This window comes from Leptodactylus fuscus, chromosome 3 (assembly GCF_031893055.1).
Source record: "Leptodactylus fuscus isolate aLepFus1 chromosome 3, aLepFus1.hap2, whole genome shotgun sequence".
In the NCBI taxonomy this organism is placed as follows: Eukaryota; Metazoa; Chordata; class Amphibia; order Anura; family Leptodactylidae; genus Leptodactylus; species Leptodactylus fuscus.
Window position 1 is genome coordinate 160,034,218 of NC_134267.1, and position 27,830 is coordinate 160,062,047.

Genomic DNA, 27,830 nt, shown 5'->3' on the forward strand with positions numbered 1-27,830 from the left:
ATCAGGAGAAATCAGGACCGAAGACATTGTCAAGTATGTACTCAAGCTGGTCTTGACACTGCAAACTAGATCTAAGATTGGATTTCTAAGAAAGTATTGACATTGCACTAGTTGAAACCTGAGCCAGACAAGAGATTCAGAAGTAGGATTCAAAACAAGAGAATGAATTACAATATTGGAATTAAAAGGATAGTCCAGTTTTATCATTTTAGTTATCGTTTATAACATAAGAAATTCTACTATTTTCTAACATATATGCAGGTAAAATTCTGCTCATATACCTTTCTTATATCAGAGAAGATGAACACATAGTACAATGATGTAGCCCTTGGACTAGTCCTTCATAATGCACTAATTGTCTAAATGAATTGAACTAAACATGGAGTCTATCATGTAACATCCTATACATCAAGGAGAAGGATGGATGTAATATGGTGGACCAGGGTGCAGAACATGTCTGCCTGGGTGGTGGCAGTGGTGGTACTGGTAGATATTTAGGAGTTGCATTAGCAGCAGTACAGTAAATGGAAGATGATGATAAAGGGAGTCAGTAACACTACTAAACGGAGGTATTATCCAGAATTGTTTGAACATCTTCACAGATCTACTTTTCTAGAAAAGGCTGAAGATGCACGTTGAGGAAATGCAGCTTTTATGTTGCATATTTTGCTGCTGTTCTTTGAGCTAAAGCCAGGTGTGGATTTGGTAGATGGTAGAAGTATAAGTACTTCTTATATATTTCCGATTTCTTCTGTAACTATTTGTGGCTTTGGCTCAAAAAAAGGCAGCAAAATTTGCAACAAAAACGTGGCGCCTTAGCCTAAGAGAGGGTGTTAAGGCAGAGGACCACCTCAATATCCTCTCCAAATTCCCCTGCGTGCATATATCCGTAGAGAGAAAATATTCTGCATATTCTATTAGGTCATTCATTAAATTGTTTAAAAAAAAAAATGTTCACCTGAAAAGCCCAGGAGCAGAGGAACTGGTCAGGAAATTCTTTTCCATATTTTGTAGAACATCATTTAACATTCTGACTCTGATGGGATCTCTTTCTTTGGGGTCATTTGCTGGTCTCATTTCATTAGACTGGAACAATTGTGCAGTTTCTCTTAAGCACTTGGCCATTTCTATTAAGTCAGTGGAAACATCATCACCTAAAATCAGATGACACATGGTTAACAATATCCAAAATCTAATTTTTTTTGTAATATATGATTATTACCACAATTTTAAGTCAAGGTTTAGTCAGAATTTTCTGATTTACAAATAACATTTTATTGAAATAAGGAAGAAGTGAAGAAAAAGTTTGATTTATGCAGATTTTGTAACAGAAATGTATAGTTGCTGTTGGAGAAATATGAGAAGGCAGCATTTTTATGAGTTTTGAATTACATGGAGCAGCACATCCAGTGATAAAATTGCTGAATTTACACCGATAACAAAATGGTAACATTGTAAAAGGATAACACCTATAAATTATGTTAACATGCTGTTTCATATTAAGCAACTTTATTTATGGGTTAAAACGCCTTCAGTTTTAATAAGGCAGGAAATAGGATCTGCATAAAGGTAATAAATATATTGTATCCCTAAACAATGAAGTCAATTTTTTACAAATAAATAAAAGCACAGTTAATAGCCGGGTTGACACGATACTAAATTTGTCCCTTTGAATGTCCAGACTAATATAGTGTTTAATGGCAGAGTCCTTGGAGCTTCTGAGATAGGATCAGCAGATTTTAATACTTTGGAAGAAACTTAAATCAAAGTAAAGCAAAAAAGAATATGTGTATTTTAAACAGGAAGAGTCATGCATATGGATTACTGATCTGAACGAATGTATACTTATTATTTTGCCTATTCTTTTGTATATCCTAACACAATATTTTCTGCACTAATAGTTCCAAATTGTTATTATGCCTTTATTAGTTATGTGAACTTTAGACTGAAGCCCTACATTGAGGAAACACAGCTTTTTTTGTTGCAGATTTTACTGCTTTTTTGCGCCAAAGCCAGGAGAGGATTGAGCAGAAGAGATAAGTATAAGAACTTCCTACATAATTCCAATTCCTTTTGTAGCCATCTGCAACAACAAAAAGCTACCTTATCACAACATGGGGCCTCAACCTTAGAGTGGTTTAATGCACAGTTGGGTTTTTTATTGTGATAAGTTTTGTGTCAGTTTTTTGAAGCAGGAGGGGATTCACCAGAAGGCTAAGGACCCACATTGCGGAAATGCAGCTTTTTTTTTTGTTGCAGATTCTGTTGTGTTTGTTTGAGCCAAAGCCAAGAATGTCTACAAAAGGAATGGGAATTATATAGGAAGTTGTTATATGTCTCCCTTTCACTTAATCCACTCCTGGCTTTGGCTCAAAAAACCACAGCAAAATCTGCAACAAAAAAAAGCTGTGTTTCCGCACTGTGGGGCTTTAGCCGGAAGGTGAAATAAAAATTAGGGACTTGTACTTCTTCTTTTTGACGTAAACAAAAAGGAAACAAAAACTGCTGAAGCTTAAAAAAATTCACAACATTGGAGCTGAAGTGAAACAAATTGTGTCAAATTTATGTAAAATATTTTTGTAAATCTTAAAGAGTTTCTCTGGGGACTGTTATAAATAACTATTAAACACATGTGCTTTTCCTATATGTTCTGCAATGCTATGAGGCTAATTTTTTTATTACTTGAATTTTTTTTTTTTTTTTTTTTGCATTTTCCATGCTCCTGTTGTCCCAGAATTCTACATTTACCCAGGTGTTGTTGCTGTATTCACCTGCTTCCCCTCTACTATCTTCTGCAATACCTCCACTGTATTTTTACTAGTCCACATCATCTCTTTGATTCCTTTGATTCCTTTCTAAGGGATCAAAATCCTGACCAAAAAGATGGCTCCCATTGAAATCAATAGGAGTCACTCAGGTTTTTTTTTTTTCGGGAGCCATTTCTGTCGACTCCCGGAAAAAAGAAGTGAGGTGCTCATTCTTCAGGCGATTTCGACTCGCGATTCAGCTTAAAGGCACACCCTCCTCCGGACTAGGCCTATTCATTGGGCCTAATCTGGGGCGGAGTGCGTGACTGGATGTCGGTGCACTGCACCGGCTTTCAGTCCTGGCTACCCGGCTTTTGGTCTGGAACCTGTGGCGGCCTCCGTCTCAGGTTCCGGACCAAAAAACTCTGTATGAACTTAGCCTAAAGTGTCTTGTATTTCACCCACCTGCTTCTTTAGCCCTGTCTCCTGCAACTCTGGTCATGCCTCACTGTGTCTGATGTTACCTTCTTTGCACTCTCCTCTTTCTCTTCTGTTCTACTCCCAGTATTCTGCATTGCTCCTGCTATATCAGTTGTCATGCCTATCAGTACCTTTGTATCCACCCATTGTCTGCTCCTGCATTCTTCAGACATAGGAATGCTGGCTCCAGCATGTACATGACATTTTTTCCAAGGCCGGACCATCAAACTGGTCATATTTACAGGCAGCAAGTTGATGCCATTGGTAATATAACACAGTTTTTATCCCAAGAGTGGCAATGGCTTTCCTGTGATTGGCTCATTTGAATTTAGCGCTAAAGCACCAGTGTCTCTTCTGTGATAGCGGGACCACAGTTAGTAATAGTGTTAGTCCCACTCTCACAAAAGACACTGGTGCTATAGTACTAAATTCAAATGAATGAATTACAGGTGGGCTGCTGTGATACTATGTTGTGTATTACAGAGATGCTAAATAACATTGGTCAGAGTAGTTATAAAAAAAATAAATAAAAAACATCATGGAGCAGTTGTCGATACTGCCATTGGCTGCCCTACTATGAATAGACGATTTGGCCATTTGTATTTAGCGCCAAAAGAGAGGCTTTTTGGTGCTAAATTCAAATGAACCAATCACAGAACAGCTGCTGCTTAAAAACACACACACACACACTAGACTTCTTCATGTCCAAAAGTGGCAGATCTATAAACATAAAAATATTTATCCTATACAGTAAAATGCTATACATGGAAATATAAAAAAGATAGGAGGGGGTAGAATATGGCAACTCAAAGATTTTCTTTTTATCTATCACGGCGACATTACAGCTGGCGAGCAGTTTCATTTTGTGAAGACAGACCAGCAGAAGGACTAGATCATGCTGGAAGAACCCCAGAACATCGGGAACAGGTGAGCATGATTTTTTAAAATCTCTCCTGGCCTATTTAAAATATAAAAAGTTTGCCTGGACAATCTATTTAAGCTTCTTGCACATGGACCACTGGAGATGTGCCAAAATTATCAGGCCTCTTACCTTTGCTGCATCACAATACCAATTATTATAGGGGTTTTCCTATGTACAGTACATAACCATATACTGTGTAGACAATTAAAATGTAAACATGTTTGCTAATATAGATAATTGAAAATTTTGTAGAGTTTTAAAAATTAATCATCTTATGCTAGATTCACTGTAGTGTTTGGGCGAATCCGCCTGAGATTCTGCATTATAGTCTATGGGGTCTGTGGTTAACCACTTTTTTAGGTGGACAGGGTTCCTTTGAGAACGCATAAGGAAATCTAAGCGCTAGTATGAACCTAGTAGTGACAGTTTGATGTCTTGATTGGTAGCCAATGGATATGACCATGAATGCAGAAACTTTCTGGTGCTTGTCAGAAACCCAGTCATGATTTCCTTATTATGGCTGGGCTATCTTCTCATGCATGTAATGTCTGTTTGAAATGCTATTCGGGGTATGCCTTGACTTGCCTGTCTTTCCACACTAAACTATATATCAGTCTGCTCAGCTCCTTCAGCCCTATAGCATCCTGCCTGCAGATTAGACTGTATTTTTCATGTAACAGGTTCCCTTTAAGACTGTCTCACCTTTTTCATGGAGCACAGTTATTCCAGAAAAGATCATAGCTCAGACTCTCTAACAAACACTGAGAACATTAACTAATCTGTAAATGATATGCCGGAGACACCAGCGGATTGTGCTGACCTAATTACCTGCAGCATGATTACATAAGATTGTAAAATACAAGAAATAAGTATAATAATGAGATTGGCCCTAAGCAAACTACTTGTGTGATCTGCATCATGGGATGCATAACTACTCACTACAGCATTTTTCATACCGTTATAGCTTATCTGGCTGTGAGATGAAGAGTAGCTCGCATAGAAGTTAGAAAAAGGTGTCACAAAACTGCTATTACTATAAATGTTTCTTTGGGCTATATTCAGTAAACTTTAAAGATGTTATGCTTAATAAAGTAATTTGTAAGTTTTCTCCCTGAAGGAGACATGCAGTAGAATGTTACCCTCAGCATGCTGTCTAACTAGTATTTAAAATATGGCTTAATATCCCCCTAGGTGAAAGCTATGAGTGTAAGAAAAGACCTAAAGCATTCCATCACCATATAAAGCAAAACTGTCCAACTTATCAATCACTTGCCATAATGTCAGCAGCGGTGGAACTAATGATTTATTATCACACTGCTTCTATAGGAAGTTATTTCAGATACTTCCAGCATTTAAAAAGCAATCATAAATAGCAAAGGTTAACCCCTTCCCACCACACTCATTTTTCATTTTTTCGGTTTCATTTTTTTATTCCCCTGCCTTCCAAAAGCAATAACTTTTTTTTTTTTTTTTCCTTTCACATATCTGTAGGGGACAAATTGTCACAGGGGATTTATAGTACCCATTCTATTGGAAACATATACGTCAGAAAAGGACCCTGTTCTATCCTCCAGGTGTCAGAAGCTCCAGTTACTTCACTAGAAGTGGCGCAGTACATGCTCTTCTGCTAGAAGCTTCCAGCACCCGGAGGCTGCAAGAATAAATGATCTGTGTGGGGTCCTGTGGATAGTTCATCAGTAGGAAAATTCAATTTGTTGACTCCTACAAAAAATAACTTTTATTCTTTTTGCATAAAAAAAGCTATAATATTTGTAAAAACAAGGTTGATTCACACAAGATGGACCATCCAGTCAGGGGCAGATTAAGGGTACTATGGGCCAAGGGGTGTTCACACCAAAGATCCCTGTTACAGAATAATGTCCCATAGCAGCCCCTCCTTACAGTATAATGTCCCACAGTGGTCTCTCCACAAAGTATAATGTCCCACAGTGGCTCCTCCTTACAGTATAATGTCCCACAGTGGTCTCTCCACAAAGTATAATGTCCCACAGTGGCCCCTCCTTACAGTATAATGTCCCACAGTGGTCTCTCCACAAAGTATAATGTCCCACAGTGGCTCCTTCTTACAGTATAATGTCCCACAGTGGTCTCTCCACAAAGTATAATGTGCCACAATCATGGCTGTAAGTGTTGGCACTAGAGATGAGCGAGTAGTATTCGATCGAGTAGGTATTCGATCGAATACTACGGTATTCAAAATACTCGTACTTGATTGAGTACCACTCGCTATTCGAATGTAAAAGTTTGATGCAGAACCAGCATTGATTGGCTGAATGCTATACAGTCGGCCAATCAACGCTGGTTCTTCTCCTACCTTTAGAAGTCTTCTCCGTGCAGCTTCCCCGTGGCGCCTTCCGGCTCTGAATTCACTCTGCCAGGCATCGGGCCTGGGCAGAGCCGACTGCGCATGCCCGCTTGTAGTGCAGGCATGCGCAGTCGGCTCTGCCCAGGCCCGATGCCTGGCAGAGTGAATTCAAAGCCGGAAGATGCCACAGGGACGCTGCACGGAGAAGACTTCTCGGGGAGAATCCAGCCCGACCCTCACTCGTGGACTTGGTAAGTATAATTTGATCGAATGTTGCCTACCCCTGAAACGAGCATTTTCCCCCCATAGAGTATAATAGGGTTCGATATTCGATTCGAGTAGTCGAATATTGAGGGGCTACTCGAAAAGAATATCGAATCTCGAACATTTTACTGTTCTCTCATCTCTAGTTGGCACCCCTGATAATTAGAGATGAGCGAGTACTATTCGGATCAGCCGATCCGAACAGCACGCTCGCATAGAAATGAATGGACGTAACCGGCACGCGGGGGGTTAAGCGGCCGGCCGACGTCAAAGCGGAAGTACCAGGTGCATCCATTCATTTCTATGGAGCGTGCTGTACGGATCGGCTGATCCTAACAGTACTCGCTCATCTCTACTGATAAATCCCAGATAATCCCCTGATAATCTACAGAAAATGAAGTGTTTCATTTTATGTTTTATTATACACGTTTATTTCTCTTGTGTATATTAAAACACAAAAAAATGAGATAAAAGGCCTAATATGACAAAAATGGGCCAGACAAAAGTATTGTCACACTCAACTTAATATTTGGTTGCACACCCTTTGGAAAAAAAATAACTGAAATCAATCACTTCCTATTAACAAGATTTTTACATCTCTCAACTGGAATTTTGGACCACTCTTCTTTTGCAAACTGCTCCAGGTCCCTCATATTTGAAGGGTGCCTTCTACCAACATCAATTTTAAGATTTCTCCACAGGTGAGGGGTCCTCGTGGGTCCCCAGCATAGCGTTTAATTACATTCAAATGTCAACAGATAGTTCATGCTGTCCATGTCCAGGGAAATTAGATACAGTGCCATTGGTTGTAAACTTCTTGATTATGTTGAGCACTGTGGACAAAGGACATCAAGATCTCAAGAGATGGACTTGTAACCTTGAGATTGTTGATATTTTTCCACAATTTTGATTCTCAAGTACTCAAACTGTTCTTCTTCTTTCTGTTCTCCACGCTTAGTGTGGTACAAACAGAGAGACAATGCAAAGATTGAGTCGTCATCTCACCTTTTTATCTGATATGATTTTTATATTGTCCACGCCTGTTATTTGCCATAGGTGAGTTTGATCGAGCATCACAAGCTTCAAAGTTATTTAGCAATAATTTTGAAAAGGTGCCAACAATTTTGTCTGGCCTATTTTTGGAATTTTGTATCAAATTATATCTAATTTGCCTTTTTTTCCTCAGTTTTTTTGTGTTGTTCCAATGCACATAAAAAAAAATAAATGTGTATAACACAACATGTGAATGCTATAATTGTCTTGGAGAAATACTTTCAGGGGTTTCAACACTTACGGCCATGACTGTATATATGGTTGACCAAACAGGTCCTCATTACAAATTTTCCAGGAATTTTGGTTTCACAAATTACTAATATACGCTGTGGTTTCTTCAGACACCTGAGTATAATAAGCAGAAGCCCGGGGAAAGTGAACCAAAGACTGTTACTCAACTCCCTTGGCCTCCACAATGTCCTATTCCAGCCTCCTGCAAGACATTAGGGACTAATGAGGGCTGAGATTGGGCCTCAGCAGTTTTGTTGGTCATATTGGTGTACGGCACTTGCATCTTTGTGTCATTAGGTTAGACAGTGACTACTTTGTCCTTCAATTTATTCAGGAGACCAAAAAAGCCCTGAAGATGATGTGCCAGAGCCCAGGGAAGGAAAGTAACACAGTTTATAATGTTTACTCACCTCCCTTGTGCTTCTGCTTATTACACTCTGGGTTCTATACATCTGTACAGTTGATTATGAAATTGGATTCTAATGAGGGCAAATGTGCAGTTACTATTGGTCCCCCTTGCAACCTTGGGCCCCGGCAACCACAAATTTCACCTTTAATATAATCCGTCCCTGCATCCATTTAATCACCACCACTAGACTAGTCAACATTCATGGTGAGTATAATACATTATAAACTACCCTATTCATATTCACTGGTGAAACAGTGTGCATTTAATGTGTAGAAAAAGTAAAGAAAAGAGGGGACATATTGTAATATTCTCAGGTAGTGTAATCTGGCACCACCCAAATTTCCCCAATGCTGCACTGTCTCACTGGCAATAGTGTACATTCAAAGCACATAAGGAGCAGAGGGTAGGCATATTACAATATACTAAGGCCTCAGTATACCAGAAGACTGCTGGCCCATATGGCTGTAATAACACATGTGCAGCAAACTTTATGATTAATGCAATTAACAAAAGAACATCATAACTTTTTCAGTATAGCCCTCCTAATATATGTCCCCTTATGAATCTAGATGATTAAACACATAGGAGCAGAATCAGTAGGCAGGAATAGTTTGTTGTACGAGTTATTGTGTATACTCTGTGAGAGAGTGAAGGGTGTGGTCTGGGAAGACAGGTACATTCCAGCCAGGCACCTAAAGGGTGTATGGTAAAGGTTCACATCAGGTGGGTCAGCTGACTAATCAGGCCCTAATAACATTCTGAGTGTGAAGACTAGCAGGGTGGCACCACACTGACAGAGCTGATCTCTCCATACCAAACCTACAGAGCAGGTACTGTGCCACCTGTTGTCCTTGCCAAGGTGGGAGACTGGTAGCCAGCCTCCTGTATAGTCAGGGAAAAGTGTTCCTATGTTTAAGTCAGTTCTCAGCTGAGAAGGTGTTTGTTTTTGTTATTTGTGCCTTATTGAAAGACTGGGAGGGACCTGGTACTTCTCTACGCTTGATCTCACTAAGGGATATTGGCAGGTACCCCTGACAGATAGCGCCAAAGAAAAGACTGCCTTTATCACCCCTGAGGGACTTTTTCACTATGTCGTGTTACCATTTGGGCTCCATGGGGCCCCAGCTACATTCCAACGGTTAATGGACATAGTGTTGATTCCTCATAGAAAGTATGCCTCAGCGTATCTGGATGACATCATCATTTTCAGCAATGACTGGGAGAGTCATTTGTCTAAGGTACAAGCTGTAGTGGATTCTTTGAGAGCAGCCGGTCTGACTGCCAACCCCCAAAAGTGTGCTTTGGGGATGAAAAAGACATGCTATTTGGGGTATGTGATTGTCTGTGGTATAATCAAACCCCAGGTCAACAAGGTCGACGCTATCTGGGAATGGCCTCGACCTCTGAGCACCAAAAAAGTTAGGTCATTCCTGGGCATCGTTGGGTATTACAGGCGGTTTATACCCAATTTTTCCACAGTATCTGCTCCCCTGATGGACCTTCTAAAGGGTAAAAGGTCCGTTGTGGTGCAGTGGAATGACCAAGCCGAAAGTGCTTTTCAGGCACTAAAGGTGGCCTTGTGTGGATCGCCTGTCCGAATTACACCCAAATTCAGGAGGGAGTTTGTGATCCAGATGGACGCATCAGATGTAGGGCTGGGAGCTGTCCTGTCTCAGGAGGTGAACTGAGAAGAGCATCCAGTCACCTACCTGAGCAGGAAACTCACACCAGCAAAAAAGAACTACAGCATAGTGGAGAAGGAGTGTCTGGCCAAAAAATGGGCATTAGAGGCCCTGAGGTACTATTTGCTTGGGAGGCAGTTCCGTTTAGCGACAGATCACTCACCCCTCACTTGGAAGAGCAGGACCAAGGACAAGAATGCCAGGGTGACTAATGGTGTCCCATTTGGGCAGTTTAAACGACTGAGGCGTAATTGCACTGCAGAATCTCATTACAAGGTTTTAGAGGAGTGTAGTACCATCTTAGTAGGATTTTATGAGCTCACGCTCATAAGAGTTGCCATATTCTGACACCCATAGCTTTTGATCACTTTTTATTTAATTTTTTTGTATGGTGAAATTGTGAAAACAATGAATGTTCAGCCCTTTAGATTTTTTTCCTGATGTGTTCACCATATGGGATAAATATTTTTATATGTTTATAGTTTGGGCATTTTCCAACTTGATGTGTTTACATGTGTATGTGTGATCTGAGAATAGGTGGTAATTTGAGATTTTTTTTTTAAAGAGTTAAGCTTTTTAATTTTATTTTAAATTTTATTTTTAAAATAATGTAACTGAAGGTTTCACACGTAAACTGCTGCTGGAAGTCCATCTTAGACCGGGGCCCCACAGGATGTAAACGCCGCGATTTGCCCACAGCGGAGACGCTACAGGAAAATTGTGGTGTTTTGCAGTGCAAGCAAAGGGGATGGGATTCATGCGAATCCCATGCCCACTTTGCAGAAGAAATCACAGCGCAGACATGCTACAATCTGCAAAGCCATTACGGCTTTGCAAATCGCAGTATGTCAATTATATCTACGGAAATGCTGGCGGCTTTCCCCTAGATATAATGTTTAGAGAAAGTCCGCAGAGGAAAATCCTGTGAACTTTCTCTTAAAAGCGCTGTGGAAACAACCACAATGCGTTCACGCAGCGATTCTTTCCGCAGTGCTTTAGCGCTGCAATTACGGTCCGTGGGGCCTTAGCCTTAGGGTATGTTGACACGGCAGAATTTGAATTCCACATGAGAACATTACGTGCGGCTAGTCGCGACAGGATGCCAGTGCAGTGCATCGGCATCCCATCACGGCATTCCATTTCTTTTTAAGCCCAAATGAATGGGCCTAATTGGGAGGGAGCGGCAAGAAGGATCATCTGCAGCAAGAAGGGTTATCTCACTTCATTTTTTTGCTACTAGCTAGTGGAAAAAAGCCAATGAAGCCAATGGGAGTTGGTTTTGGCAGCGGATTTTGAGGTGGATTCTGCGTCAAAATTTGCTGCCAAAAAACTCCATGTGAACATAGCCTTAACCCTGGGAGAGCTCATAACTTTGGTGTGTTCTTAAGTTAAATTCAATTTTCAGGTGAGCCTAAATTAGTTCATTTCAGTGTAAGGGTGCATGCACACTACGTAACGCCGGGCGTGTATGAGAGCCGTACACGCCGGCATTACGGCAGACTGCCGAACACTTCCCATTCACTTCAATGGGAGCGCTTGTAACAGCGGCGTTTACGAGCGCTCCCATTGAAGTGAATGGGAAGTGTTCGGCAGTCTGCCGTAATGCCGGCGTGTACGGCTCTCATACACGCCCGGCGTTACTCAGTGTGCATGCACCCTTAACTCTCCTGGGGTTGCTGAAATCTTACACAGACCAATCTTTCAGGAGTGGTGAATGGAAAAGGTACAAGGAAGGAAATATGTCCAAGGATGTGTTCACACTGAGTTTTTTTTTTGTTTTTTTTTTAAATGTAGATTGTGAGCCCCACATAGAGCTCACAATGTACATTTTTCCCTATCAGTATGTCTTTTTTGGAATATGGGATGGAAATCCATGCAAACACGGGGAGAACATACAAACTCCTTGCAGATGGTTTTATGCCCTTGGCGGGATTTGAACACCAGGACTCCAGCGCTGCAAGGCTGCAGTGCTAACCACTGAGCCACCGTGTGGCCCCTTCACACTGAGTTTTTTTGGTCAGGAATTTGGTCAGGAGACTGACTTCCGTTTGAACACAGCCTCAGAGAAGAGGATGGAGTATTGGAAATAAATATAGTGGAAGAGGAGGAAGGGAATGTGCCACCAGGAGAATGGTACTGTTCAAATGCTTCAATGCTATTACTTGCTTCCATTATGTGTTTTCCTGTGCAACGGGCCATAATTTCACTTTTACAACTCGTTGTGCACTTATCAACTCTCCTGCCCATAATTTATCTTTAGTATTGCAGTTTAGTCTTATTTACCTTCTCCAATATGTCTTCTCATGTGCACAGCTGGTTATTCAAGAATTATTTTTGGATGTTAAATACTGCTATGAATGTACAATTTTTTTTAAAAAAAAAATTTTTTTACAGGTCCTATGACCTTAAAACTGTTCTGCCAATACTGCACTGATAGAAGAGCCTTTCACATCTTTGTCAGGCAAGTTATCAAACATAATGGAACTCCACGCTACTTGAGATGGACAGACTGTACTAGTAGCATATTTAGTATTTGCCAATAGATACCTCAAGAAGTGTAACAATAAGGACAGAAAATTGTGTTTTGAACTCAGACATTGTGAGCTCACCTCCTTTTCTGCACAGGTTACAGAGTATTTCAGTAGAGCTAACATCTCTAACAAAGCTCTCGTATGGGTAATATTCTTTGAAGAAGACTCTCGCTTTGATGTCAAAACAATGGTAAGGAAAGTATCAATAAATAAGGAATATGAAAAAGGGTAAACTATTGTTTGTTCAAGAGTAGGAAAAATTTCAGAATTCTAAGTGCATCAAAGCCATTAAAAACAGTGAAGGCTATTGAACAGCTGAAGCAAGCTAGTGGCAGCATTACTTTAACACCAGGATGGAGAGCGCAATTATTTCTCATAGAATAACATTAACAATGCCCTTACAGAGGCTGCCTGGGATAAATGGAAATCCCTACACTAATCTAAACACCCTCCCCCTCTTACTTTCTAAATAACATAATTAATCAAAAATGTTTAATTAAAAAAAAAAGTTTAATTAACCATATCCCTGGGGCAGTCATGTGATTGCCCAATTGACATTGGCTGGTTATCCGGTGACTATCCATTTCCACGTCTCCAGAAACAAAATGTCACTACTACTATCACCCCTCTCCTTCACCTTCTCTCCACTCCATCATACTTACCTTCCAAGCTTCTTCCTGTGGGATGGCTCCTCCTTCTTTTATGACTCCCACCCCTTCACCTAGCACTTCTCTGCTGCTGATAATCCACCTCTACTGCAGAACTCCCATGAATGCACAGTAGAAGTGGACGATGGCTACAGAGCCATGCTGGGACAAGAGCTCGTGCCAGCAGTCAGAGAAGAAGGAAAGTCATCCTGCAGGAAGAAGACTGAAGGAAGGGAGAGAAGTAAGTATATAATGGGGTTGGGGGTTAGGCTGAGTAGGTTGAGAAGGGCTAGGAGTCAGTGGGAAAGATGAGAGGAGTATCTAGGTTGTGTGTATGATCACCTATGGGAAAAAGGAAAAACAGATGCAACAACTGATGCAATGAGAAACTGTAGGGTTTGATCATGTAAATGAATCTATTGCTAACCATGATTTTGAGTTCTTTGCACATGGCTCATGATTTGGAAACAATGGCAAATTCTATAAAAGAAATGCAGTGATCACTGAAAATGGGGTAAAACAAGTATTACCCTACATGTCTTAGCTCAAGAAGTTGAACTGAAAACAGTCACTGAAGCATGTAAAATTGCTGAGGGTAAGACAGGTAATATATACTCCCACTATGCTTATGAGATAGCATATGATTATGGCCTGATCTGGAGAGAAATATCTTTCCTAATGTCTAAAGGTAAGCCTATAAAGATCTTCCAGGCTGTTCAGGAACTGATGGATGCACTGCTCCATTCAAACAAGTGGTTATAGTCAAACTCAAGGCACACACCAAGGCTGATACAAAAGAAAGCAGAGGTAACACGAGGGCAGATGCTTCCACCAAACTAGCTGCAAAAAAAGCCAAGGGAACATACTTCAACACAAGTGATCACCATACAGGATCAAAATTCTCAGTTCTACTTCCAGGTTGTAAAAACATTGCAGGACAAAGCTGGTCCAGAAGAAAAGAAGGCTTGGAAACAGTATGGACCAAAAATGGTTGAACGGATGAATGGATGAACAAGGCCTGAAGCCCAGTGGTAAGAGAGTATGTTTTCTGAAAACAGGCAGCTCATTCACAAGCACATGACTCAAAAAAACACAATGCATGACCTAGTCAACAAACAATAGATAGCACTGCAGTCAGATACATACAAGTCTGCATAATATGTGCCAGGCACAATGTAGGTCAAAAAGTAAAGGTTCCTCAGAAACACACTCTGAAGCCCTTGTACCTGCTCCAGAGATTGCAGATTGACTACATACAGTTACCAAGGATGGGAAAGTATGAGTTTATGCTTGTGTGTGTTTATTTTTTTTTCAGGATGACCTGAAGTATTTGTGGTACATTATGCCACCAAAAGCAACTGCAAATAAACTATTGAAAGAAGTGGTGTGTGGGTATGGAATTCACAAGACCATTGAAAAAGATACTGGAATTCAGTTTACTGGATAGGAAATGAGAGAAATATTGGAGGCCCTGGGATACAGCAAGTGTTCCACAAACCATATTATCTTCATAGCAGTGGAGAGGCTAAATGGTACCCTCAAACTAAAAATCCATGGGTCCAAGTAAAGCCATGGATCGAGTACCTACCCCTGACCCTATTCTCAGAAAGGTACACACAAAATAAGAAAACACACTTGTCATCTCATGAGGTTCTTTTTGGCAACTAGGGCTGTATTTTCCTCAGCAGATGTAATTCCAATAGAATATGACAGAGTATGTTGAAACATTGCATAATGAATTGAGTAAAGTACATGATAATGTCTAAACTTTTCTTCCAGATCCAAACTAAATGCTGGGATCACAATCCTTAACACCAGGATATTGGGTGGTGGTAAAAAAAAAAAAAAAAATCATGCCATTTCAAGTGCTTCTGTCAACATCCATTTCAGTGAAGTTAGAAGGAAAGTTGATGTGGATCCACACTAGGCACTGCAAAAAGGTGACCTGCCAGGAAGAGGACTGAAAAGATGTGGTACCTACAGTTGATCCTAACCCTGGTGATGCAACCATTAAGCTTGACACATGATGTCATAAAGGAAGAATGGGACAATAAACCGATTAAATGCCTTCAAGTGTTAACTGATAACATGGATAAAGGGGAAGAACCCAGGAACTGTTGGATTTGTACTCACAGTGCTGTCCCAGCAAAGACTATTCCTTATCTGGGAGGGGGGCTATCTGCAGGGATGGGGGCTTGTACGCTAACAGACTGACCCCAGCGACCTTCATAGTAGCCCATAATTGCCCATGAACATGTACAACTTGAGATTATACCCCCTCACATCTTGTATAGTGTGCAGCAGACAATCACTGTAGAGAGGATGAACGACACCATTTTGTGTCAATGAATACAAGTAACAGAATTGGCAGCACAATATTCTTTCATCCCATAGTTATATAAACCTTGGACAAGTTGGTGGAATCCACTGATTATCTAGATGGGCAGATATACACCATTTTAGGCTTGTTGAACACCATACTCTTTGATTACCTCATAGAAACACAAGAGTGAATGTGTCAAATTATGGGGACTTCCTGTTGCCACTAAATCAACCTCAAAAGGAATCTTCAAGTAGTACGAGCAAGAATTGAAAAGGTCAGAGAACTCAGAGAAAAATGGATCAAAGCACATCTGTAGACACAAGATAGTTGGTGATTATATAGCTTTTCGTTTTTAAATCCTTCCATATGGTTTAAGGGGTTAGTTACATGGTTTATGGGAATATGCCAAATATTATTGCTCTGCTTATGTATTTGTTTGAGTATAAAGCTCATAAATTGACTTGCAAGGAAACACGCTAGAAAAAAACACAAATCCAGGACCTGGGTATGGGTTATATAATGTTTTCCCTCCATTAAACAGAACCTACTATACATGCTATCTAGCTGTGTCTGTGTGTATCTCTCATATACCAATTGTACTAATTTGGTCTTCAATACAGTGATATTTAGAGTGGATTGTGCTTACACTTCCACAACTTACTGTAAAACAACAGACCTTTCTGGGTGTTAGGGATGAGCACCTGTACGGCACTAACTTCCCAACCCCAAAAAGCTTTGAGTCCCTTAATGAGAAAAATGTATTGCAAATATTTGTCATTATGGGCGATAATTTTTTAATAATTAAATAATCTATGGATTTTCATCAAATAAACATAAGAACCTTCTCATGTCAGAACAGACATCCGATGAGCTTCTGGTGCACTGGACAAAGACCACTGCGAGTGTTTATGCATGGTGTTTTCCTCTGTTAAAGAAGGTGGATTTTTTATTTTAGTTTTCTAATAAGGCTCTATCAGATGATTGAGCACAGTCATGCATCTTGTGAGGGAATAAAGTAACCTCAGTAACCTCATGTTAGTATTGTCACTTTTTTTTTTCTAAACGGCAGCATACTAACATATGCATACTAGTGCAAGTGTGGTGGAGACAAGCCCAACTGCTCCTACACAAGCAAAGTGAATATTGACAGGTTGACGGACAAATATGTGAATGGGATGCCATCACTAGTTCCCGATGTAATATGCCTACCAGCAAACATTTCTACATGACATATGAAATGAAAAACTTGATTAGTAATAAATAGAATAAATGGATGAAGTAAATGAAGTTAATTATCCAATGGTTCAAGGCCAAAGTAAATAAATAGTAAATAGAATTCAACCATAAATTAAATTAATATGTATATAGAGACTAAATTTGCATGTAAAACGTAACTGAGACAAAAAGCAGCAATAATACAATAAAATGCAATATAAACCGAATTACTATCTCAATTGACTTAAAACAAATAGCATAAAATTAATCAAAGATTAAATATATATTACAATAAAATTTAAAGAACTAGTTCCATATGATATAAAAAGTATATAACCAGAATTAAAGTCTGTCATTTACATAATAATGATGATAATGATAGTAGAATTAGACCTAACGATAGATCTAAAATGATACATCATCAGAGGATACAAGGAAAAAAAAAAAAAACACAAAAAAAGAGTCATTTAAAGCTCACTTTCCAGTTTCTGAAATTAACTCCTTAGCAGAAAATATAGTAAACGGTCAAGTGTCAAGAAATGAACAAATCTTCATATATAAAAAATTACTTTTAATCCATTAAATATTGAAAAAAAAAGTTAGCATCTTTAAAACTTATGCTATGAGTAAGGGGTGGTTGAACCCTTAGAACATGTAATCCACAATGATGCAAACTTTCAAATCTATCATGCATATTTTCTGGAAATTGTTCGATGACCCTGAATTCTTTATAAACACAAATATGACTTAGCATTGAAAGATGAGCCACTGTCTTTCAAATATCCCCTTGACACAGTAGGCCTGTGTTTATATTAGTTTTATTTTTTTGCTAGCTATATATATATATATATATATATATATATATATATATATATATATATGCTTTTGGATTCAAAGAAATGTAGTCAAATACATCAAACAGAGTATTATGGACATATAAGATTGTGTAATAAATAACTTGAAACAATCAAGGTGGATAATGAGAAGAAGCAACAGATATAACAAGGATCTGTCAAAAGAGAGATACCTGAATTACAGAGTAAAAATGGTGGGGGATGTGAAAGGTCGAATAGGTAGGGTCTGTGGTTGCTATTTAGTGGTGTCTATGCAAAGATGAGTCCAAATCTGCGTTTATTAACCCATATGCAAAACTAGAGTGTTGTCATACTGATATATTGGAGACCACATTCACATTCTATAACATGTAATGTAATAGTATAATATAGCATATAGTATACTATATATAACATATGTTTAGTAGTATAATGTTGGTATCTTTAGAATAATATTACCATATAAATGGAGCCTGCTAGTTGCCAATATACTTTTGACTGTTTTTGTTTGCCTTCAGGTTTGGATAATGGGGAATATAATCTCAAAGGCATCATTTTGAAGGAAATGCCAATGATAATTTAGAATTTTCCTAACCAAACTATGCGACTGATTGTAGGTGGTCAGGAAACTCTATTGCCATCTGTATGCATGACTTAGGGGCCAAACATTACATTTGTGTCAGGGTCTTGTCTCATTCAAAAGCAGACTTAACCACATTTGCAAATAATGACTGAACGTGATTTTACTCTGAACTAAATGGTCAGAGTCATTCAAATAATTTCCTCTAGTATTGTACACTGTGAGTAGAGAATCATCCAGACTGAAATTAGAACTGTTAGGGGGAGTGGATGCTATTGGAACAAGAGATGAGGAGCTGGATGATGCTACAAAGGACAAGGCGGTAAGGATAGCATTGGTGTGAACGTTGATTCGTTTCAAGGAATCTAAAATTTTGGAAACCACTGAAATAGAACATGTAACATCTTTAGAATAGGCCATCAATATTAGATCTGTGGCTTTGCAACCCTGCTTGACTACAATAAGATGCCTATTCCCTTTGTTTAATGGTCTTGATATTTTGCTGCTATTGTTTGCATTGCTTTTTTTTTTTACTCTGCCATTGCTACAGGCTCACTTTTCTAACATTGAGTACGGATCCTATCCCATAGGATCACCACACTTTATGGCGTGTGAACTCCCGCACAATGCCCAATACAGAAACAGTAAGTGACTCATTGGGTATCAAACAAGTGCATCATTGAATTAATTCAGGTGCGTGCCTTGGAGCCCTTTTCTATTCAGTCCTGTTACTGTATGGAAGGGGTAAGAGGAAAATAAATCCCATCAATAACCTTTGAACCACCACTGATATTAATAAATGCAGGTCCCTATCCAACATACATCCCTGTGTGCACTGCTCTCTACTTAGTGACATGGTTAGACTTTGATTATATCATTGTCTCTGACTGTCCAGATGTGGGTAATATGGGTAATATGGTGTGACAATCTCTGTGCAGATGTCAGTGATTATAAGTTACTGACTCTGCAGAGATGTGATTGATATGGTGTGACCCTATCTATATACAGTCCTATGAAAAAGTTTGGGCACCCCTATTAATCTTAATCATTTTTAGTTCTAAATATTTTGGTATTTGCAGCAGCCATTTCAGTTTGATATATCTAATAACTGATGGACACAGTAATATTTCAGGATTGAAATGAGGTTTATTGTACTAACAGAAAATGTGCAATATGCATTAAACCAAAATTTGACCGGTGCAAAAGTATGGGCACCTCAACAGAAAAGTGACATTAATATTTAGTACATCCTCCTTTTGCAAAGATAACAGCCTCTAGTCACTTCCTGTAGCTTTTAATCAGTTCTTGGATCCTGGATAAAGGTATTTTGGACAAACAATTCAAGTTCAGTTAAGTTAGATGGTCGCCGAGCATGGACAGCCCGCTTCAAATCATCCCACAGATGTTCAATGATATTCAGGTCTGGGGACTGGGATGGCCATTCCAGAACATTGTAATTGTTCCTCTGCATGAATGCCTGAGTTGATTTGGAGCAGTTTTGGATCATTGTCTTGCTGAAATATCCATCCCCGGCGTAACTTCAACTTCGTCACTGATTCTTGAACATTATTCTCAAGAATCTGCTGATACTGAGTGGAATCCATGCGACCCTCAACTTTAACAAGATTCCCGATGCCGGCATTGGCCACACAGCCCCAAAGCATGATGGAACCTCCACCAAATTTTACAGTGGGTAGCAAGTGTTTTTCTTGGAATGCTGTTTCTTTTTGGACACCATGCATAACGCCTTTTTTTATAACCAAACAACTGAATCTTTGTTTCCAAAATGAAGTTGGCTTCTCCAAATGTGCTTTTGCATACCTCAGGTGACTCTGTTTGTGGCGTGCTTGCAGAAACGGCTTCTTTCTCATCACTCTCCCATACAGCTTCTCCTTGTGCAAAGTGCGCTGTATTGTTACCGATGCACAGTGACACCATCTGCAGCAAGATGATGCTGCAGCTCTTTGGAGGTGGTCTGTGGATTGTCCTTGACTGTTCTCACCATTCTTCTTCTCTGCCTTTCTGATATTTTTCTTGGCCTGCCACTTCTGGGCTTAACAAGAACTGTCCCTGTGGTCTTCCATTTCCTTACTATGTTCCTCACAGTGGAAACTGACAGGTTAAATCTCTGAGACAACTTTTTGTATCCTTCCCCTGAACAACTATGTTGAACAATCTTTGTTTTCAGATCATTTGAGAGCGGGCTGTCCATGTTCGGCGACCATCAGACTTAACTGAACTTGAATTGTTTTGTAGAAAGAAATGGTCCAAAATACCTTCATCCAGGATCCAGGAACTGATTAAAAGCTACAGGAAGCGACTAGAGGCTGTTATCTTTGCAAAAGGAGGATGTACTAAATATTAATATCACTTTTCTGTTGAGGTGCCCATATTTTTGCACCGGTCAAATTTTGGTTTAATGCATATTGCGCATTTTCTGTTAGTACAATAAACCTCATTTCAATCCTGAAATATTACTGTGTCCATCAGTTATTAGATATATCAAACTGAAATGGCTGCTGCAAACACCAAAATATTCAGAACTAAAAATGATTAAGATTAATAGGGGTGCCCAAACTTTTTCATAGGACTGTAGATATTCTTGACACCACATGTCACCTACATCTGGACAATCAACAACCTGCAGTCACTGACCTCTGTGCATATATATATATATATATATATATATATATATATATATATCCACAAATAAAAATTAGTTGGTGGGAACACAAAAATGTTCTCCTGAGGCAGCCCAGGGGCATTATGGGAAGCGAGTACGAACTACGTAGGCACACAGTTCCCAGCAGATGTCACCGTTATTGTGCCAGCCTACCCTCCCATCCTCCTCCATCTTGTGCCTGAACCAGTTTCAATATTGAGGAGAGAATTACTATGTTAGAATTAAGGTATTTCTTTTGAAATTTGGCTAAAAAAAACCACTGGAGCCAAATTGACAATATTATAAGCTTTAATGATGTTCATTTAGGGTCCATGAAGTTTGAGTTACACTTTAAGCTAGTTGTAACCTATACATCTGTCCATAGAACCTGTTTTATAGGTTTTAGGTAATATTAGGAGAAGGCTTATGTTTTTATATTCCCTTTTTAACTTTGATCCCAGAAATGCATTTCGCCTGATTTATCTTAAAGTTTTCTAACAGAAGGTAGAGTTTTCCAGTGTTAACCAGAAACTAAAACTTTAGCCTTTGACATAATGTGAACCGATAAGGAGAATGAACCAAACAAATCAAACTATATATTGGACATCACATTTTCTTTCAAGTGAAGCAAACTTCCTTAAACAGGAACACTCCTTACCAATAGCAACAAATCTTCAAATTTAAAAGTTGAATGCACTAGTAGTAAGGACAAGTGTAATAAATAGAACAATTTAAAGGCTGACAAATGGACTGCAGTTTGAGTGCATGTATGCTGGCAGAATAATCATTCCTGTTTTTTCCTTCATATTTGTCCTACAATATCAAGAGTGAAGACAGTTTTTATTTATTGCATCCTATTTCAGATACAGTATTGCCTCCTAGTCTATGGGACAGGTTCTTGCTCTTATATCACTCAAGATTTGTAGCGCTATTTCCTGTGATTTAAAGTAGACTGGTACAAATGAGTACAAAGTGCCAGACTAACCATTTGTTTTCATCACACCATAAGATACAATCTTTGCTACTATCCAAAAATAATTTGTCCTTTTTTTTAACCAAATACCTAGACCAAGGTCATTCATTTTCAGAACACAACGCTTTCAAACGTGCTGCAATAAATCAAATCCAACAAATTACTCAGCAGTAAATTATCTATCTTTCCTGTAACTGTAGGACCGGAGTGATCTGCGGCTGCAGTGAGCCTCTGTAATAAATATATGGAGGGGTGGTCGCTTATCATATGTGCTAAACTACATGCTATAAACAGGATGACAGGCCGGAGGGTGCAGTATTTCACTATCACTCTGTGCACATGCATGTCTGTGTGAGTTTCATTTTTTAAATTATCATTAAAATTGTAAAAACATTACAAATAGAACAATAAACATGACCCTGAACATGATTCCAGCACTGTGTATTTCTCACACCAGAATATGCTTTCAAAGCTTCAGACACATTAGTATTTTAAGTGTAAGATAGGAATGATAGATAATATCAAGTATAACTTAAATGGTAACTAATAGTATCACTTGTAAATAGTTCAGATCAAAACTTGCAATTTTGATACAAAAATAAATAACAGATGAGTAAAGGACTAGTGATACAAGAGCCAGAATCCTAAGTACCAACTGTACAGTAATGAAGATTCCAATCCGTTTAATATAACAAGTAGCAAACTGTAGCTACTACTAAATATAAGGTGAGTAATATAGCACAGAGCTATCAAGTACATTGGCTGGTAACCCTATATCCTCAGGATGAATGCATATCAAATAATATATCATATTTTATAATATATCACACCACATAAATAAAAAAAAAGAAAAATTACAAAAAAATAAACTAAATGCAGAGAAAGTTTGGAAGGTTAAAGCAGTTCTCATCTCAGGTTTTCGGCTGCCCACCTGTCTGCTTTCTCCTCCAATTCCTGGTTTTCAGCTCTTTCCAACAAAGGCATAGTTATCTCTGGGTTTATATACAGTTAACAGAGTCACTGCTCAAGAAACTTTACTAGACCTTATTAAGCAGTAACCCAGCAACTAGGAATGGCTGGGCCCCAAGGCGAACATTTGACATGCCCCCATCCCCTGCCCTGTCTGATCATCCCCCCTGCGCAAACCGCATTCCTGCATACACTATTATGTCCCATAGTATCCCCTGCACACTGTATTATGCCCCATTGTGGCCCATCCATGAACGAACATTTATTATACTCTGGGGTCTTTTCAGACCAGACATGATACATAACAGTGACACGTTACCACTGAGATCCAATCACATACATCAGCAGTGACTCAGGGCACAATACATAAATCAATCATCATACGATATCTAGTCCAATGAATTTTCTTCCTGACATGCAAGGGTTGAGACATGACTGCCCACCATCCAAATCAGGAAGATGCCTATAGATTGTGTACATTTTTGGAACTTGATTAATTTACAGCAGATATACACATACTAGATGTAAACTTATGGTTGACTATGAATGTATGCTTAGGGATTGCAATGCAAACCCTAGGCATTGTAAGTGTTCAGACTAAAAGTTATACCTCACATATTTGTGTATGCAATGCTACGTGGTATTTACAAGTTCCCTTGCCAGGATCACCTTAGATTCTATTTCCCAGTGCTGTATAAGATTTAGGTAGCTTGTTCTACTGCTATCTGGTAACAGCCAGTCTCTGAAATGTTTTTTTTTTTTGCAAAATTGCTCTGGCAATTGTGGCAATTTACTAACGGTATCTTATTTGTTGATATGACAACACTGTGATCTCTCCACCCACCACTCATGATTGGCTGTGAGGCGGTCAGGTGATGAGGCTAGGAGCCCATATAAGTCACACAGACCATATGATCCTCCTAAATACTCTTCTACCTCATGTTAAAAGTGCTGATGGTCATTTCACAATTTTATCTGAGACAAATGACTAAAATTTCATCTGAACCAGTTCACTCATTTCTAGTTATAATGTTGTTAAGAACAGAATTCAACAAATGTCTAATAGGCTATTTAGGCTCACAACATTATACTTCTGCCCAAAAGAACATACGACGTACAATATACCAGAACGTAGATGCAAAACATTTCTATTTTCTCAGGTAAAGATATTATTTTAAATCAACCATTTGGCGACAGGCCTGCTATTCTATGACTAAAGGGTAACATTTTAGCAAATTAACTTTTGACTATTTGCAGCAATTCGCTTGTAGTTCAGAATATTCGTAAGCTTGGACTCTCCCTATCCACCATTGCTGATGGATAGCTTTCTTCCTATTACTCTACATAGTAAAAAGCATCATTCAGCCTTGTTGATCAATAATATTATGTTTTATTTATAACTCAGGCATATATAGCTTACTTTTTAGTTAGCATGTGTATTGTGACCATATCTATAGCCAATAAGCTCTCTGAAGCTTTCTGAAGGAAAGATCCTTTGGGATCTCATAAGATCACTGAACAACTAAACATGAATCATGGAACAGAATTTACAAATGGATCTCAAAATGTATCTGCATTGGCAATGGCTTCTTGCTGACTTGCATGTATTTACCCCTCTGCCTCCCCAATGTGTTGGGGAAACTGAGAAGATGTGTTATAGAACTGTGTTAATATCTGAACATTGTGCTAAGCTAGTAATACAATTTAGAACAGGATTACCGGTGGTTAAAAGGGGTAGACACAGACTGAGCCCGGTGCAGATAATGTGTCTGGGCTCCCTGTCCCCACTAATTGACCTCAGCAGTCACGTGCAATGCAGGGCTCCTGGCGAATGAGGCACGGTGCGTGACCAATTAGGCTGCAGTATTAGATAACAGAACACTAGGGAAACATAGCATAATGCCCCTTCATGGCTCCTTCACACACATTAATGTCCAATAGTTGCCCCTCCACACACACTATAATGTCTCAAAGTAGCCCCTCCACACACTACAATGCCCTAATATGACCCTTCCACACAGTATAGTGTATCACAGTAGACCCTCCACACACAATAATGCCCTGTAGTGGCCTCCCACACAGTACAATGTCTCACAGTAGACCCTCCACACACGATAATGCCCTTTAGTGGCCTCCCACACAGTATAGTGTCTCATAGAGGCCCCCATAAAGTATAATACTCTTTAGATCCCGGAGGAAAATAAGTGGGAAGGTGAGGATATAATAAACAGTGTTGCTCACCTCTTCTGGTCTCTGGCACCAGTCTACTGGTCTCTTCTGGGCTTAGAGATGTCACAAATGATGTCACAGACTGCTAAGGCCTGTGATTGGGCCAACCTGGACCCCACAACAGGCCTCAGTGGTCTCTGACGTCATTTGTAATGTCTCTAAAACCAGAAAGGGTCCCAGAACCAGTGTGGGAGCTCAGGAGAAGTGATTAACAATGTTTTTTTTATTTATGAGGATGGAACCAAGTAACTCCAAAAAATCACCAGGATTGGCACTCCTCAAAGAAAAAGAATCGAGTGCACCATAGGATTGGTAGAATTTTGAACGTTACTAAACAGATATAGGTAATGCGTTTTGGGTGTCGAACACTGTAAACAGGCTCCAAGTTTCTGTTCCCTAATACTAAGAATCACAGAATGTCTTTGTTTAATCTGTTTAATCATCCACAGTATCTATCCATTGGTATATGAAAAGAAAGCTTTATGGAGTTTAAAGGGATCCTCCTGGAATTACCTGAGTTTGTAAAAATCTCAAAGTGCAGTAAATGTAGGTTTATTAATATTTCAGTAATACTTTTAGCTTTTGAATTTGGAAGGAAAGAATATAAAATTGCCTTTGCTTCGACAACTGCGTCCATTTTAACGTAGTCATGCACTCACGGAGTTTGACTCCAACAGAGTGTAACCTTTAGCTACCCTTACATGGAATTGTTAAAACATAGTGAAAACATTTGATTGACAAAGCATTTGTCTTCAGTGAGCCAAGGGAAAAAAAAAAGAATGCGTTTAAGCTAAGAAAAACAAAAAATGCACACAGTTTCTTCTTTCTGCACATCAACCAATATACTGTATTTGAGCAAAGAAACAATAATGCACAACAGAGCACCTTGTGGATTACCTTCAATTTGCTTCTGAATTTCTAATGCTACATCCAGTGCATTAAATGGTAAAACTGGATCACTTGCTATTCGCAGAACCATTTCTGAGGTCAGCTGAAAACACAGAAAAAACAAGCTGAAGAACAACTATTGAAGTGATGCATACAATTATTTAGAAAACATCCAAATATATATTATTTATAAGTAAATCTAGCATCTTCATAACTATAAAACCATTTTCCTATATATGAAAGAAGGCTAAGGCAGGGTTCACACCTGGCATAACAGACACTAACTGATGTTAATGTGTCTTTTTTTTCTGATCCATTTAATGGATTACCGTATTTTTCGGACTATAAGACGCACTTTTTTTCCCCAAAATTTTTGGGGAAAAGAAGGGTGCGTCTTATAGTCTGAAGGTGGCGCCTGGCATCCGCTGTAATAGAGAGGCGGAAGCCGGTAAGTGATAGACGCCATTACAGATGCCGGGGCCTGAGACATCGCTACGATCCTCTGCCATGCATGAAGCCAGCAGCGGCAGGGGCTCCTCCGTCCCCCCGCCGCTGGCTTCATGCAGGGCAGAGGATCGTAGCGATGTCTCAGGCCCCGGCGTCTATCCCTCCCCGGCATCCGCCTCTCTAGTACAGAGGATGCCGGGTCAGTATCAGCGGCCCCTTCTCCCCCGGGGCCGGTCCCCACCGGCCCCATACCTGTAAAGTTGCAGGCCGGCTCCTGCGCGGCGATATCGCAGGAGCCGACCTGTTCGGGTGAGAGCCGGGAGCCTAATGAGGCTCCCAGGCCTGTCACGGCTGTATTAGTATTGCGGCTGGTCTCTATGACCAGCCGTAATACTAATACACAGAATGTCCCATAGACGGCAATACAGTTGTATTGCCGTCTATGGGACTTGTGATCAAGTGACCGCAGGTTCAAGCCCCCGGGGGGGAATAAAATAGTATAAAAAAAAAAAAAAAAAAAAGCTTTAAAAATATATAATAAAAATATGAAATAAATAAAAGTTCTAAATCACCTCCTCTTTTTTTTTTCAATACAAGGTGATCTAAGCAATAGATATCCCCCAAAATGGTATAACTAAAAAGTACAGCTGGCCCCGCAAAAAAAACACTCTATGCGTCCCCGTACAGCTGCAGGGTCACCTGTCAATGTGGCCTTGCAGCTGTTGCAAAACTACAACTCCCATATATTAAATATTTTACCAGTTTTTGCTTCAAAATTTTTTTTCCCTATTTTCCTCCTCTAAAACCTAGGTGCGTCTTATAGTCCAGTGCGTCTTATAGTCCGAAAAATACGGTAATTAAAAAAAACAGGCATACTAGCATCATTTTTTGTCAGTTGGTGTCCGTTATTTAATACTGTCCCTTTTTTTTTTTTGTTTCTGCTTTCTGAGCAAGCGCAGAAAAAAAACGGACACAAAATAACGGACAGTAACTGATGGCTATTAGAGATGAGCGAACACTAAAGTGTCCGATGTTCGAAATCCGATTCGAACAGCTGCACACTGTTCGACTGGATTTCAAACCCCATTATAGTCTATGGGGGGAAATGCTCGTTTCAGGGGTAGGCAACATTCGATAAAATCATACTTACCAAGTCCACGAGTGATGGTCGGGCTGGATTCTGCTTGAAGTCTTCTCCCGGCTCCCGGCAGTCTTCTCTCCGAGGCATCCGGCCTAGGCAGAGCTGACTGCGCATGCGCGAGTATGCGCGTGCATGCCCGCGCATGCGCAGTCGGCTCTGCCTAGGCCGGATGCCTAGGCAGAGTGAATTCCACCCGGAAGAAGACGTGGGGACGCAGCGCGGAGAAGACTTCGGAAAGGTAAAAGAAGAACCAGCATTGATTGGCAGAATGTATAGCA

General features: G+C 39.6%; 1 protein-coding gene across 1 annotated transcript in view; it reads right to left on the reverse strand.

Annotated features, from left to right (window-relative positions):
• NAALADL2 (N-acetylated alpha-linked acidic dipeptidase like 2) overlaps positions 1 to 27,830 on the reverse strand; it is a 378,602-nt gene that overhangs the window by 12,817 nt on the left and 337,955 nt on the right. The window contains exons 12-13 of the mRNA XM_075269559.1: positions 25,974 to 26,067; positions 959 to 1,154 (exon numbers count right to left, since the gene is read on the reverse strand). Coding sequence (XP_075125660.1) covers positions 959 to 1,154; positions 25,974 to 26,067 — 290 coding nt within the window. The remainder of the gene's footprint in view (positions 1 to 958; positions 1,155 to 25,973; positions 26,068 to 27,830) is intronic.